This window comes from Larus michahellis, chromosome 15 (assembly GCF_964199755.1).
Source record: "Larus michahellis chromosome 15, bLarMic1.1, whole genome shotgun sequence".
Taxonomy (NCBI): domain Eukaryota; kingdom Metazoa; phylum Chordata; class Aves; order Charadriiformes; family Laridae; genus Larus; species Larus michahellis.
This window is the reverse complement of record NC_133910.1, coordinates 7883802-7900779: the sequence shown is the minus strand read 5'-3', so window position 1 is coordinate 7900779 and position 16978 is coordinate 7883802. Positions and strand designations below refer to the sequence as shown.

The 16978-nt window shown below is 51.1% G+C and overlaps 1 protein-coding gene across 3 annotated transcripts in view; it reads right to left on the bottom strand.

The window, feature by feature from the left end:
- PTPA (protein phosphatase 2 phosphatase activator) overlaps window positions 1–16953 on the bottom strand; it is a 28367-nt gene extending 11414 nt beyond the window's left edge. For all 3 annotated transcript variants that reach the window (XR_012590021.1, XM_074608548.1, XM_074608547.1), the window contains exons 1-8: window positions 16567–16953; window positions 13980–14080; window positions 12571–12657; window positions 7182–7307; window positions 6297–6414; window positions 4768–4867; window positions 3462–3586; window positions 2859–2959 (exon numbers count right to left, since the gene is read on the bottom strand). Coding sequence is in view for 2 of the 3 variants with exons in the window: in XM_074608548.1 (XP_074464649.1) it covers window positions 2859–2959; window positions 3462–3586; window positions 4768–4867; window positions 6297–6414; window positions 7182–7307; window positions 12571–12657; window positions 13980–14080; window positions 16567–16591 (783 nt within the window). In the remaining variant the exon portion in view is untranslated. The remainder of the gene's footprint in view (window positions 1–2858; window positions 2960–3461; window positions 3587–4767; window positions 4868–6296; window positions 6415–7181; window positions 7308–12570; window positions 12658–13979; window positions 14081–16566) is intronic.
- Window positions 16954–16978: the final 25 nt, after the last annotated feature.

Genomic DNA, 16978 nt, shown 5'->3' with positions numbered 1-16978 from the left:
TGGCCCTGCTCACCCGGGGCACCCGGCAAGGGATGGCTTGGCTACGGTTTCAAACTGGGGAGGGAAAAATAAAGCGGACGAAGGGGGAAACAAAAAAATCATCTCCTTCCAGCCACAAAGGGCGAAGAGGGAGAGCTGGGGGGGGGGGAGAGCGAGAGGCGGCGAGCACGCTGCAGTCCCGCAGTGACCCCAGGGGAACAGAGTGAGTCAGAGCAGCCATATTGAGCAGGAAATTACTCACAGACGCGGCGTTCCTGCCTCTCGGTTCCCAAGAGAATCGGCCTTTTGTAAATGGTTCCTCTGTCAGTGCCGGGGGGAGGGGGACGGCTGAGGCCGTGCTTTCCTGTCAGCTCCTTCCCTTCCAGCAGAAACCCGAGCCCTCCCTTCCCAAACCTCCAAATTTAGAAGCCAGATTGAAGCTGAAATTCCTGCTGCCTGCCCTGGGCTCTCGGAGGAGCATCTGGGCGATCGCACTGATCCACCGCAACAGCCGGGGCATACCCGGCACCCCTCTTCTGCACAAACACACACAGCCCTGCCATCGCTGCCGTCCACAGCCCCTAGAGATGCCCCCGAACCCTCCTCATCCTCGCATCTACAGGTACCACACACCCTTCGGCAGGCAAAGCGGCAGCAGGGGGATAGCTCGAGTCCCAGCCGGCTCCATAAACCTCACCCTATTCAAGAACTAAGCGTTCAGGTCCAAAACCACTCCACAGATTTCCCAACAGCAGGGCAGCTTACGCAAGGCTCGCTGCCGTGCCTGCGCAGGGTGGTGCTGCTGTAAGGAGAACGCCTCAGCGGGTTCAGCCTGGACATCATCTCCCTGCTACTTTAAAAGCCGAAGGTTTAAATATACACACGGCAAACACCACACCAGTGTATGTTCACGTCCCTGAAACGTCACCCAGGGGGTTGATAAAAATATCTGCACAAGAGAATATTCTCTTGGCTGAAAGAAAACAACCTACCTCAGCTGTAGCTTGCTGAAGCAAAACCTGCTCTCGTGTCAGTAAGACGTACCCGACCCACTATGGGAACTGCTGTGGTCTTTGCTACGTGTTTAACACCTTTAAAGGGGAGCCGTTTCCAGCTGACAAGCTCAGAAGAAAGTAATATCGTTCATTTATTAAAGACTTTAATCCCTTCTATCTTTTTCCCTGCTATTTTGTTTTGTTGTTGATTTTGGAGAGAAAGCATTTGGAGGCACTCAAGGCTGTCTCAGCCCCCCCTAGTGGCAGTAGCAGCCTTCCCAGGCATTTGGGAGAGAAAAAAAAAAAAAAACAAACAAATTTTAAAAGCAAAATGTTTATAAAAAAATAAAAAGTGCTTGCATGAAGATGGATTGAAAATGCCATGCGTTTGATAACCCAGGCTGTTGCCATTCCTTAGCGGCTCAGGCCAGGAGGGCCCGAGAGGAGGGCTCCCTGCCACCAGGTGGCACTGAGGAACGCAGCAAAAACACTGAATCCCGATTCCAAGCAAATGTATGGAAAAATAAGTGGAATCACTTATTTTGAAAGCCTACTAAAAAGCTAAGTTTCTGCAGGCAAAAACAGAGTGACCTGAAGAAACAGGATGGTGCTGTGTATTTTAAACTTTAGGTGTCATCTGTGGGCTGCCCAATTTTCTACATACATGTCAAGAGATGGTTTTATGTTTTTAGCAGGTTAGTACACTGTCTGGATATTACAGAGGCACAAATTAAAATAAATCTTAGAGCATCTTGGCTCCTGCTTTCCTGCCCTCAACTTGATCTCTTCCGCCAGCGCCTCTTCACTACTCACAGCATGATTTAACTCTGCATTAAGGGTTAAAGCCCACGAGGTGCTAAGCACCAACAAACTCTACTAGATTCAGCAGTACTTGACACAGCACCTCCTGGGGTTTGGGCCAAAGGCTCCTATGAAAATTTCCAACATGAAAGGCTAAGTTCATATTCTGCAACCTCCCTTCTCATCTAATCACTAAATTAGAGAGGAGAGGAGAGGAGAGGAGAGGGGGGGAAAGCAAACAGAACAAAGGGGAAGAACCGCACTCCGTCCTTCAAAATTAATCCCATCAACTCTCTCTTGCCAGAGACAAGAAATCCCTCACCACAACAGAGCGTGTTGTCCTTGCTCTCGCTGCCCAGACCGTGCAGCAAAGGGGATGGTAGAAACACATCCAGGTCATCCACTGCAGCTGAGGGCAGAAAGCCCCGAGCTCCCTCACTGAGAAATACTGCCCGCGGTTGGCAACACGCTGAATATGACCAGTCCCTCACCCAAGGGCCGTAGAGTGCTTGAGCAGAAACCTGGTCCTGATAGCATTACCAGCTGGGTGAACCTCAGCACTATCTCTGCTCTGGATCATTTGCAAATAAGGAGCATTTAATGGGCAAATCTTTTGGTAGAATCTGGAGGAGACCAAGCTGCACAGAGGTTTGGGAGCCTGCCCTAAGCAAGGGGAGGCCCAGGGCCTGCTAAGCAGCGCCCAACGGCTGGAGGGAAGGGAGGTTATCTTGGCAAGCCCAGCCGTTTCGCAGGTCCTACTTCATCTTCCTAGCACACTTGCAAGCAAGTCTTCTCCATCCAAGTTCCCACTGACAGATCCAAGTGATGATCCAAGGTTATTTGTTTGCTCTTGTTAGAGCTCCCTTCAACTGCAATCCACAGCCCATCTAGCTTAATTATACTTTCCTCCCAACATCCTTGTCTCGACTCATTCAAGGAGAGCACCTCAGACATGCAACAACCGTTCATCCGCACAGTTCCATGAGTGCAAACAAACAAGCAAAGGAGGAAGAGAAAACCACAGCCAGAGCCAAGTATCTAATGTCAAGATAACTTCCCCGGGACAAACCTTACAGTCCTCACCTCTGTAATGAAGAGGATGCACTCCAGGAACATGAAGTCCTTATGGTTTTCATTTACCACCTTCTCATCAACAAAGTGTCGAGGCTCCAGATTTGGATGGTCTAAAAAGAGTAAGAGACAATAGGAAGTAGCCTGTATGGCAGCCCCATTCTGAGACCATGTTCAATCAGGTCTTGTCCTGCCCCTCTTCCACAAGAAACACGATCCTCCCATCAGAGCTCTTCAGAAGTCAGCACAGAGCTGCTCCCTTCCACCTCATCTCCCACTCCAGTGCCTCAGCAGTGAGAGCATTTGGTAAACTCCCCAGGGCAGAAAATGTGTTTTCTACCACCAAAAACAAGACTCTCCTTATAAAAAGCATGTAGTCATTGCAATAGAGACAGAGGTACCATACCAGGAAGCCTTCCACCTCCCAACATGAGCAGCTAGCTTTATTTGGAAAGCTGAGGAAAAAAAAAAAAGCCCCAAGCAAACTCTTCTGATGTATTATACACAAATTTGACATATTTGTATTTAAAAGTCAGTCCCAAACCTGATCATCTTTGCAACCTAGACAGACAGAGCAGGGGGCAGGCTGGGACATGAGAAGATTTTTATTAATACCTATCAGCTGGGAACTGCCCCATATGAAAGGTAGAAATTGGAAGTCATCCAAGCCCCACACGCCCTGGCTGCCAGCAGGTTCCATCCTGTAGGTCTTCTGAAGTTTTCGCATCACTTCTAGGTACCTGAGACCCAAGAGAGAAGGAAGGGTTAAGACAAGGCCTTTTCTTCTGTCCTCTTTGACTTACACGAGGACAAGAACAACCAGTTTGGAGGACACAACTTTATCACTTGCAAGCAGGACCCCCACATATGTCACAGTACACAGACTATATATTCAGCTCCTTTGCCATAGAAAGCAGCCTGACAGTATGTATAGTAGCAAATATGAGCACCTTTTAAAAACTGGGATTTTTTTTTTACAACAATTTCACTAAGATACCAAGTGGCAGGGGTTTATTTTATCTGCAGCGTCTTATGTCGGTGCAGATCTTTCCCCACCCCAGCTGTTATTTGAAAATATTGACGCTTCATCCTCCTTCAACAACTTCAGCTCTCCCAAACAACCTTACGACAACCACTACTTTCACTTTTCAGGTGGAAAATTAAAGCTGGAAATACTATTGAAGGAAATTGTTTCCATGCCACTAAACAGTGATACAGCTGGGATTAGATCTCTGGACTCCAAACACCCATTCCACCAGGTTTCATCACCACCAACTCTACCTCCTGGGCTGGAAAAACATCTAGAGGAGCAGTGGAGGCCTGCCAGTTTCATCGATTTCTTTTTTTTTTTTTTTTTAAAGCCTGAAGAGATGTTAGATCCTCTGATCAGATATTCCTGTTTATCACAAAGCACAGAGGTTCACCCACATACCTCTCTCTGCAGAGCTCAATAACTTGTGTTCAACTAAAATAACCTTCCAGAAAGACACCCAGCCTCCAACAGACAAGGCGCTGTCACCCCTTTTGGAGACAGATGCAACGGGTCACCATACAGTCCATTAAACAGTACATCTGCCCCCTAATATTGTCTACGTTTGTCTCCAGTTTTCCCACTCTGCCCTTCTTCCCTAGGCCAGCAAGCCCCTCAGCACTCATGCTCTCTAGTTATGCACACGCCTCCGTAGAAAGCCCTTGATTTGCTCAACTCGCACCCCAGAAGGAGGCTCTTCTTACAATTTCTTACTCCCAAAAGGATGTGGATGAGTGTAAGAAAGAGGGTACCATCAGCCCAGACTACAGGAGGAGTCTGGTGTACAGAACAGGCAGTAACATCTCACATATCTCAGCTGGAAGTGGATGCTGTCAGAGATCTGCCCCCAAAAAGCCCAATGCTTCCAGCCCTTCTCCTCCATTACGTCACCTGTTAAATACTTTAAAGACGATGGCCATCTGGTCATCCACTCTGAGCACACCAATTTTGCAGAGGCAGCAGAGAAAGGCTGCAAACGCAGCTTCGTGCCCTAGAGTGAAAAGAGACGAAGAGATGTGACGCTGGTGTCTCCAGTCCCCAGAACAACCTTCCTGTGGGCATCACAACGGCTCTTCAGCGATCACAGCAGTCACAGTCCCATCTCAAGAGCCCCAACCTTATCGTCCCTATTAATGCCTTGAGCTGACAATATTTTATCCCCACACAGCACCCACACAAAGTATACCTTCTAGACACTCATAAGGTGATTATTAACTTGGAGAAAAAATAAGTTGTTGAGGAAAAACAGCTCCAACACTGGACATGCTGGGAGCAAGGCAGGGCCTTTCCCAGGAGCTTGGCACAGCAGGGGAAGTGTACCAGAAGGTACTGGGATCTCAGGCTGAGCCCCTGCAGCTTGCTTGGTCCTCCAGCTTGCTTGGTCCTTCCAGCATGGAAAAGACACAACCAGCAAACCCATGAACGTCTTTTAGTGTAAGAGACCAAGAAGAAGGGAGAGTACAAGATCAGCAGCTCTCCACCGTGAAGTGCAGCTCCCAGTGTAGGAACAAGGTGCACCTATGGTCTAGCCACTGTGAGGCAGGACACGGGTCTCTGGCTTGGGACACACAGGAGGGGAGGAAAGGCTGAATTTCTTTCCCCGAGCTGACAGAACGCCAGCCAGCAGATCCCTTTCCAAAGACAACATCTCCCCCTGGTGCCAGCGAGCCGCAGCTCTCTTAACAAGCACTGCACAGCCTCTAGCTCTTCATCCTTTTACCCCAGTCCTCCTCTTCCCCTTTGTGCCCAGGTCCAAAGTCGTGTTTCCTTGCACCCACAGCGTCCCACTCTCCTGCCTTTCAGTGAGAACCCTCTCCTCAGCACACCCGTCCTCCAAAGAGAGGAACAGAGCGCGTATATGATTCTGGATTTAGGTCTAACTGAAGTCAGCGTGGCTACTCCAACCTGCAATTTAGTATCTCCTTAGGTGCAAAATGCTTCTACCTTCAGATTTCAAAGTCCCTCTGTAAGCAGTGATGTCACTTCTAGGGAGCCCCAGACCTCAAGCCACCTCCCACTGAACACAAACTTGGTTCCTACTCTAGTTCCAATTTAAGCAATTGTATTCTATCCCTCTAAACTTCCTATTGCAGATCAGCAGGTGCAGGAGTGCTGTATGCAGTAAAGCAGCTCCTACAGCTTATCCCAGAACAGCTTGCACAGCTGGGTTCCCATTTCATCAGATGAGACGTGAAAAGGGTGTCATAGCTCTAGCACAGCCCTGCTGCCAGCCCCAGCTCTCTCAGTCATAGCCCACACTGGACACAGGGGCGAGGAGGCCCTAGAAGTAAGGTCTTTGTACCAAGCTGGCACTAAAAAAAAGTGACAATAACATATTTATTTAAATAAATGCAGCACCAGGCTGCAACGTGTCACTACCCGAGGAAGTCAAGCCTCAAGCAGCACGCATGCCCAGGTACCTGTGCCATAGTCAATGCGGGTGGAGTTCCCCACAGATTCCTTCAGGTACACAGCCACTTCTGGTGCAGCGTCAGCCAAATGCTTGGGGATCACTGTTGCCACCAACTTTTCCGCTTCCTGAAAGACACAAAAGACTCCCTTGAGTGAGTGCAGATTTGTCACAGTCCCCAGGAGCAAGTCACCCTCTGCTCAGACACTGCTGCAAAGGGGGAGCTGCAACAGTGCTCTCCTACAATGGCCAGAGCCAGCATGATAGAGGAACAAATTCTCCTGTTGAAAAAGTCACCTCCAGAGACGGAGTAATTCAGGGAGAGCTTGTCCTGACACTTATCCAGGCCACACACATCCTGTAGGAAAAAAAAGCTTCACCATCTAAGTACATCAGCCCAGTTACCCACTGAGTCATCTCCAGGACAAAAGCATCTATAGAGCAGCAGACCTCTTGCAAGCTTATTGCTGCTGGGACTGTGCCTGTGCCACCTCCAGAGCTCAGTGCAGGGCAAGTGCTCTAAGCTGAAGGAAGTAGAGCAGTTTCACAACCTGTCCCTGATTTTGTGTGTCACCCATCAACTAGCAGACACAGTGGGTCGTTACAAAGCAAAGGAGTTCCCTGGGCTTGGATGGCCCTCATGGCTCATCCAGGATTTGGAGACCCAGCCAAGAGCATTTACATGGACTATATGCTCTCATAAGAGGAGAGGACAGCACCAGATCAGGAGTAAGTGACGCATATCAAGAGGTGGACCCTTCACAGCTTATCTAAGCAATTCCTCTGTAGGCTGTTTGGCTGACACACAATGACGGAGCCATTCTGCTACCCCTGCTGGGCACGCTGCCCTTCTGTAGTAGCTGCATGTAACACTAGACGCGGAAGACATGCTCACCTGGTCTAGTTTGGCGTACCAGGTCCTGAAGGCTTTGTTCCCAAAGCGAGAAGGTTGATCCACTGGTGGGGTTTCATCGATCCATCTGTCAAGGGTGTTCAGAAGAGCCACCAGCTTTTCAATGGGCTACAGAGACAAAGAAGATGAGGGGTCACGGTGACATAAAACAGAACAGTCCCTCAGGCTCCAACATCTCATCTATGCCCCAGATTGGAGTCGTTAAAGCCCACACCATCCTTCCCAAGGGTAGCAAGCGGGAACAGGATGTGCCAACCCTCCCTGAAATGCAGAGGGCTCAGAAGATCACTCCAAAACAAAGCCCAGCCTGAGGCAGGCTCTCCAATCGCCCACACAGCCTTCCATGAGCTGCAACAGCACTATGCTCTAAAACCTCTGGGAAAAGAGCTACAGCAGGCTCCTAGCTGTAGGGTATATAGGACTGAGAAGCAGGGAAGTGCTACACAATTCAGGGATCTCCAACACGAAACTCAGGCTCTGCATCTTGAGGGTCCCATGTCCCTCATGGGATACAGCACAGCACTTACCGTATATCCTCACCAGTAGCTGGTGATGTGATTTAGAGGCCCTTCTCAAGGCCTCTAATCTTTGTCCTGAAGGGTCTCTTAGGAGCCAAGATTAGCAGCGAAGGTGTTAGAGTTCGTACAGCACCCAATGCAGCAGGGCCTAATCGCAAGTCAGCCTTCTCAGCATGATTCCTATTGCTTCAAACTCATCCCAGCCAGACTGCTACGGCAGCTCCAACCCAGAGATACCCAGTGTTCATGGTAAAATACAACCTACCCAGGGGAAGAGGCAGCCTGGTTTGCCCACCAGTGGTCTCATCAGAGCAGGCATGAGAAGATCTTGGCTCTCAGAGAAATGTCTCAATAGAAACACAAAGCAAAATGGGAAGACAAATGCAGCAGCAAGACAACAGAGACATCTTTCTTACACCCAGTGCTGGAAGAAGAAAGTGAGGAACCTGTGTAGGATGTATGAGAGTGACTGGAGGAGGCACTGCTTTGGCCATGAAGGAAAAGAGAGGTGCAACAGGTGACACAGTACACAGTCTCGAGCTGTACCGTTAGGACCAGGGCTGGCCAACGCACACAGCCTCCTCCCTGCCTTGCCCATACAGCTAGGGAATGGCTACACCCCACGCACCAAGAGGCGGCACCTTAGGCAGGACTTTAAGCAGCTCCAAACAGTTTTAGGAAGCTCTGCCGACAACTGGTCTGTTGTCCAGAGGCTCTGGGATTCTCCTCATCTGACTCCAAGCAGCCAGAGAGCCACCAGCCGCCACAGCAGCTGGCCAGGCCTCGGGCAATGTAGGCTCCTCTGTCTCGAGAGGGGATTCCTCCTTCAAGGGGACAAAGAGGACAGCAGAAGCGGCGGCTGGTTTGACTTTGCTGGAGGCATCGACCGTGTGAAGCCGGCTGGTCTCCTGGGCTGTGGTTCAATTCTTCACATTGCCTGCTGGGAGGACGAGGAAACAGCCGAGCCCAGCAAGTTTCTAGCCCTTGAAGTGCCACTCAAAGGGGGCGGGTGGAGAGACAGAGCTGTGCTGCCGCTGAAGCAGCTGTGGATCGCTCCACATGCCCTCTGCTCCCAGGAGGAAGGGTCTCATGGTAGACACAGCCTCCCACAGACAGTGGCTCCTCAGAAGCCAACACGATGGTGGGATCAGCCAGTGGGAAGTGGGATCAAACAGGATCCACCCACCCCACAGGATCCTGACACTTGGCCAGGCTAGAGGCTGGTATAGAAGAGAGGACCTGAGCAGGAACACAAAAGACACAAGTGCCAAGGGACACAGAAGCCCAGAAACTCTGGGTGCCCTGGTGAGTCTGCAAGCTGGAGCCGCTAACAGGCCAGTGCCCCAGACTCGTGTGGACTGAAGCAGCGTAACCCTCTCTGCTTCAGCTCCCTGCTGCCTGAAATGCTGCAGAAACCCGGTGTCTCCCCACTGTACCAGGCAAGGTTTGGACTCAGCTCTACTCCTTCCTGGCTATTGCATTCCCCTCCAATTAAGCAACAGCGTCCCCAGCACCGGGTTGCATTAAATAATTAAATCGTGCTGGTGATTTATCCGCCGGCACCAGCAGCTCATTACGAGCAGCTACCGTATTTCAAACCCCTCTCAGTGAGCTCTCAGTGCTGCCTGGATAAATGGCTGGCAAGGACCGGCTCCTTCCCCCTCCCCAGATCTGCCCGCAGGCCCTGGGGAGCTCGAGAGTCGAACCTCCCCTTCCCCACTTGCTTGCTTTAAAGGGATTAAAAAGCCCAGCCCCACTGAACACGGGAGAGCAGGACCCAGCTGCCGGCTCAGCCATGCCAATAAATAATTAAAGAGATGCGGCTCGTTTTGGGCTCAAGGCCCTTTGAAAAAGGGGTTACTAAAAGAAGCAGCTTCCCATCGTCCAGCAGAGGAAACTTGTGCATCCAGGGCTGACCCCAGCAGGGGAGAAGGAGGGGAAGAGCAGAGCTTACGGGAACACAACCATCAGCACCACTGCAGCCTTGTTTTGCCTGGCTGGGTTTTTAAGCTCTATTTTTGCTTTACCTTTCCAGTGATCAAAGCAAGGGCAGCCTCCCCCGTGCTCTTCTTGCTCTTCTCGTTGTGCTGATTTTGCATCCCCTTGACCCTGAGTCTGCCATCGGTTCCAAAGGCAAACCACAGAGCCTCCTACAGAGCAGAGACCTGTCAGCATCTCTCAAGAGCAGGGGCCAGGCAGACGGAGGTGCTGAGAAGGCATCACAGCAGCCAGCGCTGCCCATGGGGATCAAGCCTGCGAGCTCCTCGGGTCCTATGGGAGGGGGGAGCTGCTAAAATCAGGGCATTTGTTCTTAGAATCATAGAACTGCCTAGGTTGGAAGGGACCTTTCAGATCATCTAGTCCAATCATCAACCTAACTCTGACAAAAATAAGCCACAAGGCCAGCCAGTTTCCCCCAGTGCAGCGAACTGTTGGAAGAGAAGGTCTGCTCCTCGAATGGCCAAAATTAACCTCCTCCTTGCTGCATTGCTCCTTTCATCAAAGTCACAGCTTTGAAAAACCGCTCCAGGCTGCAGCACCAGCAGTCGCTGCACAGATCCCCACATGAAAAGCACTCCCTCCAGGAGGAGAAGGCAGGTCACAGCCTATCAGTCATACAACCTTGTGCCAGACATAGCGTCTACGCCAGAGTCCTAAACAACAGCTCAGCTATCACTACTTGTCAGATGCCTCCAGCAAAACCCCAGACAGCTCCATGCAATTTTTCAGTATGAGCAGAGCAAGCTCAGCAAGTCTCAGAAGGGGCTCAGCCCCCAAAGGATCCAACTCTTGCTCCAGCAGACAGTTTGGTATTGACACACACTACTCTGGAAACCATTAAGCTGTCTCTTTCAAAGCACAGCAGACCATACTTTTTTTTTTTTTTTCCTCCTTTTCCACGGCAAAGCAATACCAGTAAGTCATGGAGAGGATACACATTCAGCAGAAAGGATTCCAGGAGGTCATTTGCCAAAGGCAGGCGTCCCCAGCATTTGATCAGGGAGGAAGATGGGACGGCACAAAAGCACATCAGCAGCAGGTACAGGAAAAGAGAAGAAAGCAGAGCAGAGATGCAAGCAGAGGCCACAAGGGGCTGAGCCTTTAAAAGCACAGATAAGCAGTTTGATCTACAAACGAACCCGCGTGAACAGGCAACCTCATCAACAAGGCAACCCTGGGGATGCTCCACCTGTGCCTCAAGTCACAGGCTTCTGCTCTCCTGAGCACCAGGGGAATGAGACACGTTCCCCGCCACATCCCAAGCAGTCAGGATTGTGTCTCTTGTTTGTCACCTGGACTGGGACTGCAGATGGGAAATATTCACTCCAAGAGGGATCTGCTGCACGGACACAGCCCTGATACAGCTTTTCCTAGATAGCTGACAGCTCAAAGGGGATGGCGGAAGAGAGGGTTTTTTCACCTCCTTTGTTTTGCTCATTTTTAATGCTTTGTTTCCCTAGAACTGCTCTGTGAATGGTTGGGAATGAGCGAGATCATGACAAAGACAAAACTCAAAGGTGAAATGCAAACAGTGGAAAGCAATAGCAGCATTTGACAGCAGTTTCTACTGAATTGAAGGAACAAAAGGTGGACACAAAGCCTGTTAGGGAGGGACTCATTATCCCTGAACCCCTCCATGAACTACAAGCAAGTTTGTCATTCACACACTGGCTCCTGGAAGGGAAGGCTGGACTTAACATGCCTGCTTCAAACATAAATGACTAGGTTAAAGATCATTGTAGGCTGCCTTCCCACACCAGAATGAAGCTATAAACACACAGCGCCCAGTCTCTTTCCCATTCTGCCTAGATCTATTTAGACTATTCCCAGCTTTCTTTCACAGCCGTGACAAGTTGGAACAGTAAAAATGTACCCAAGAATGTCCTCATTACATGCAGAATAAGGGAGGGGGATCCAGCATGCCGCACAGAACCGAACTGGTGTCCAACAAAGGCTCTGCAGATCACAGCAGCACCCAGAGAGACCTCAGGCCAGCACTGGGCATGGCTGAGGCCAGGCAGTAACACCACTGAGGACGCCTGCCCTTCCCTTCTGGCTCCAAACGATCTTGCTGTGCCCTGATAAGGAGAACAGGCATCAAAACTGGCCACCTCGGCTAACAGAGGTGGGTGACAGCCACATTAACGCAAGGGGAAAAACAGGTCCTTTCTCCTTAACACCTAGGAATGGCCAATCCTGCCCCGCAGGATAAAAATACCTCCCTAGCCCAGCCCTCCTGCGTGCTTCACAGCCCCCCCCATAGCCCTCAGCACAGCCCTTGGTGAGGCAGGTCCACTCAATGACATGCCTTGAGCTCACACGCTGTCAAACCAGACCTTACATAGCTCAGCTACAGCATGGGCCGAGGAGATTGGTGCTGTTAACAGTCTGAGCAACAAGGAAGCCCAGGGACAGGGAGACAAGTGACTTGCCCAAGGTCCCACAGAAAGGCCAGCGGGAGAACACGAACAGTACAGACACCTCAGCCTTTTGCCTGCAACCAAGATCTTCACATCTTCAAAACATCACTGGTTGAAGCCAGACTGTGAAAACAGGGTCAAAATATATCCTTTCTGCATCCTCCTCTTTACCACCAGCTTCTGTCCACTTGTAACTTGCTTGATTTCCCATCCAGTGAGCACACACAGAGCCTCTGCATCCCAAGGAGAGGACTGCAGGCTGACATTTGCATCCCCAAGTATAACCCAACTGCATTTATTCTCCCTGGCTCCCAGATCAGCTGCCAACTCATTCTTCAACACAGAAATATTCACCACAGAGCCCAAAAAAAAAAAAAAAAAAAAAAGAAAGGCAAAAAAGGAGAAACAAGGGGATCCAAACTCTACTCCTACCTCTGAAACTTTGTATTCGCAGGTCAGCTTCTTGCCCCTGACACCTTCATTCAGAGTGAGGATGAAGCCCATGTAATCTGCGTATGCCTGCAAACACACCCGACGAGAGAGCAGGGCGTTAGTGAATAGCCACGGTCTGTCTGAGCAAGCAATGTGGCATGGGAGCACTCCTGCACATCAAGGGAACCTTTCCCAACACACAGGACTGCTTTCTTGGAGACACCCAGGGTGCAGGGCTTGCTGAGAGGCTACAGCTATTTTTGGCAGACCTCAGAGGCAGATGGTGATTGTGCTAAGAACTCTGCATTGCTGTAAAAATTACACAAAGAATCCTAAAAAAGCTTGCGCTGCCCCCAAAATCCTTTCCTCAAGCTCCCTGCCACCTATCAGGTCAAACTCAAACTCCTTGGCTGTGCAGAGTCTCAGTTGTACCCAGACATCCTGCTCTGCACTCCTTCTCCCAGACCTACGCCATTATCTCCCTCTTCCTTCTCCTACTCTTCTCCCATACTCATGCATGATGGAGAAATTGGAGAGAGCCCAGGCTCCTCACAGCTCTTCTTTTTAAATTTGCTGCTTTTGAAGCATTATATCCAGTGCAGCTCCATGGCCCTAAGCCTTTGAAAACACCAGACTAGCACGCTGTCCCCTCTTTCTCCTCGGGCCCCTCTTGCACAGAAATCCTGACCAGGAGCAATTCCTTAAACCCAGGAGACTTAACAAAGGAAGCTGCACTCAGAGGTTTGTCTGAGACCTGACTATAACTTAAGCTTCTCTTAAGACATCACAGATCAGTCAGCAAGCAAGAACTTGCTCCTAATAGGTGGGACAAGCCTGGGCTAACAATCCCTCAAAGGCAGAGAGGGGAGAACCTGCCTGTTCCACCAGCTCCACACAAACTGTAAACAAAAATTATCCAAGAAATTGAAGGCCTTGGCTCTGGAGCCCTTTCCAGTACAGCAAGGTGGGAAGGCCCCAGGAACCAACCCAGCCTGATGCTACTAGAGGGCCAGGCAGCAGGACCACGTTCAAGCTGAGTTCAAACAGCACTGGGTAAATCAAGTTTTGATATAATATACGGGCTAGGTAGGATGAAATAGTTACCAGCTTCTTGTCTAGCTTGTTGGGAGGGAGCCCTAATAATTTTTAAGCATCTTTGGTCTCCCTCAACGTCCGGGCTCTCCCTGGCTCACTCCTTTGTCAGAGCATTTGGCTGCCAGACTCCACACCTCACTGCCAAGTCGTTTTCCTACCAACAGGCAGTGACTCTTCTGCTTTAAAACACAAATCAATTAATTCCCCATTACTTGCCCAAACCTGCTTTACCTTGTGGCTGTTCCCAGACTAGACCTGGCTGTCACTGAAGCATAATAAGCACTTACCAGTTTTCCCTGACCTCAGAGACATACCTGAGAGCGCTTCCACTTGGCCATGTCGGAAACCATGTTTATCTCCTTTTTGGGGATCATGAAGCTCTGCTGGAGGGGAGGAGCCACCTCCTCAGAGGCACCTAGGAGATGCAAAAAAGAGGTAAAATAGAGGCCATGGAGAAGAAGAAATCCTCTATCTTCCTTCCTTAGAAATCGACATTCATTTCTCAGGAGACAGAAAGCAAACAAATCCATCCGAGCTTGCACCATTATCTCACCAAGTTCTCCTCACCAAAGAATATCCTCTCCATCCCCGAATAACACACTTCTAAGGACACTGCAAGGCTTCAGCAAGTGGCATTATGTTTGTTTTCACCACTAAAGATACACTGCCCACCCAGACAGAGAGGCTGGTGCAGGAGCTAAGAAAGGCAACATCCAGCTAGTTTAATTACTTCTGTCTAGTGAAGACAAGCCTCAGGTCATGCTGAAGCACTGAGCTCTCCTAATAAACTACCTGTGCCTTGTTTTTAGGGTGCTAAGCCTGAACTGCATTCTTTATCTTTGCAGAATGACAACTTCTGCGAAGATAAAGCTGGAGCAGTTCAATAGATGGCAGTCCAGAGCCGCAGACCTCTGTCCAGACAGCGCGGGGGCTTGGAGGATGCCGGGACACAGCCTCTTCCAGGTGGAAGCTATGAAGATCATTTAATTTTAAAGCACTCTCAGAGCCCAGGATGTAGTATTTAATGGAAACGCAAACTGTTAATGTATTAGATCAAGCTCTTCCTCTGGGCATCTGAACCAAGGACCTAGCCCTGCGGTAAGGGTCACTCCTTCCGCACTCTCCAGGGCTCTGCTCTCAGCCGGCAGTCCCGCACCAGGACACTGCAGAGCCAGAAATGCTCCACAAGGTTAGAGGTGATTTGCATTACGCTCCTATAAGTGCGACTTTTACTAGTAAGAGGCAGTGCAGCAGAGACAACTGTTAAAGAAACAGGGTGCTAATGTGAATTTATGAATTCTGTTAGAGTCACCCAGTTCATCTTTTTAATCCTAGAAAATCTGAAGGCATTTTTTCAGCACCAGCCACCCTGGCAACACTTCGGCAACTGCTCTCCGTACTACAGCAAGCTCAGGCACTGACTCCCTAACATACACCACCAAACTCCAACTCCTTAAAATATTATTAGCTGCATTTACATAGGAAATACTACCCAGAAGCGTCAGCAGCTTTTTCTGCAGCAGAGCAGTGCTGTCTAGCAGGCAGACCAGGGAAAAAGGAATCCAAAGTCCCAGCAACCACGCAGAGGCTGCTATAGACTTGTCAACCTTAGAAAGTCATTTAAGTTCTCTGCCTTTCAAGTCCCCTGCCTACAGAACAAATGCAGTCTCATCATCTGCCCAGGGTGTTACAGGGCTTGGTTCATGCCTCTGCGTAAGTTATGGTAAAACTCCCAGGTACAAGGATGAGAGGAACAACACAAGAGGAATTTAAATGAAAGACACGCATGCCTCTCTTCTGAAAATTCAGCACACAACTCTCAATGACTAGCACCACCGTGATAGAGCTCTTATTTTAAAATAACTTGTAACATGCAAACAATTAAAAACTCCAGAGCAGGCGTGCAAAAAGGCAAACACTGATTTGCCCATTAATACCGATGACACGTAAAGGCCAGTGAAGCAGCCAGGGCAGTGTCCTGGACCGAGGGGATCCAGGTGTTCTTATCTGTCTTATCACAGAATTTGTTTCATCTCTGCATTCTCAACCACCACTTCTTCTGACACGAACTTTGTGCATTTCCTCATGGGGAGGAGAGCAGAGATACTCAAGGAAGGAAACACAGCGAGGTCTGCAGCGATTACAATATTATAAAATGAATACAAAAGCAAAAGTCCAAAACCAATGATAAGATGGAGACAGGAGCAGAATGGGTTTGTTTTATGACGAGAAGCGACTTGGACAAAGGAGACACTCTCACGGTGTGGGGAGGGGAAATCAAACTCAGCCAAGAGAGGGACTTTCCACACTGGCAAACACCACCCGTTTCAGCGACGGGAAAGGGAGTCACAGAAAAAGGGCACAGACAACAGAACGCCCCGACGCCGGCTGCTCCAGCGACAGCCCAAACCCCGACCGCCTCGCCCCGGGGTGCACAGGAGGGACCCGCGCACCCTGTCAGCCCTCAGGGGACAGAGGATCCCCCTGCCCCGTCCCGTCCCCCAACCCTGCTGGGGGTGCAGCCCCCGCGGGACCCCCCTCAGCCCCCACCGTTCCGGGGGGCCCAGGCCCGGCCCTGCCGGCAGCTCACGGCACGGCAGGCCTCAGCCCCGAGCGGGGCCGGGTGGCCGATGGAGCCCAGGCTCCCCGCCTCACCCGGCCGAGGGCTGGGGGGCTCCGGGGCCCCTTCGTATCCTCAGCAAAGCCTCTTCCCTCCTCACCCTCACCACAGGCCCGGGCGGCCGCTGCCGGCGCAGCCCCCCACAGCCCAGGACCCGGCGCCCCCGGCCCCCCGTGCAGAGTGAGACCTCCCAGCACACCCCGGCCCCGAATACGCCCCTTACGGGCCCCAAGCGCAGCCCCCAACCCAGAAGGCCCCGGAGCCGCCCGGCCGCCTCTCACCTGCTGGCCGCTCGCTCTCTGCCATCTTCCCGGAGCGCGGCCACCGCTGCCGCCACCCCTCACCTCTCACCTCCGGACACGCCGAAGTCGCCGGCGGCCATCTTTGAGCAGGGCACGCCGCCCGGTCCTGTCGCTCCCGGCGCTGTCAGCCGACGGCGTGGCCCTTCCCAGCCACCGTCGTGGCCCACGCCGCCATGTTTGTACGGGGCACGGCCTCCTCTGCCCAGACAGGGCGGCAGGGCGGCCATGTTTGTGCGGGGCGCTGCGGCGCCGTGAGGAGTGGGTGTGCGTGGAGGGGAGAGGAGGTGCGCCTTGGCGGGCAGGAGGACTCTCCTCACCAAATCCTGGAACACGCAGCTGAGAGAGGAGACACATCCCCTCTCCGACACCGGCCGCGGCGCTCCCTCCCCTC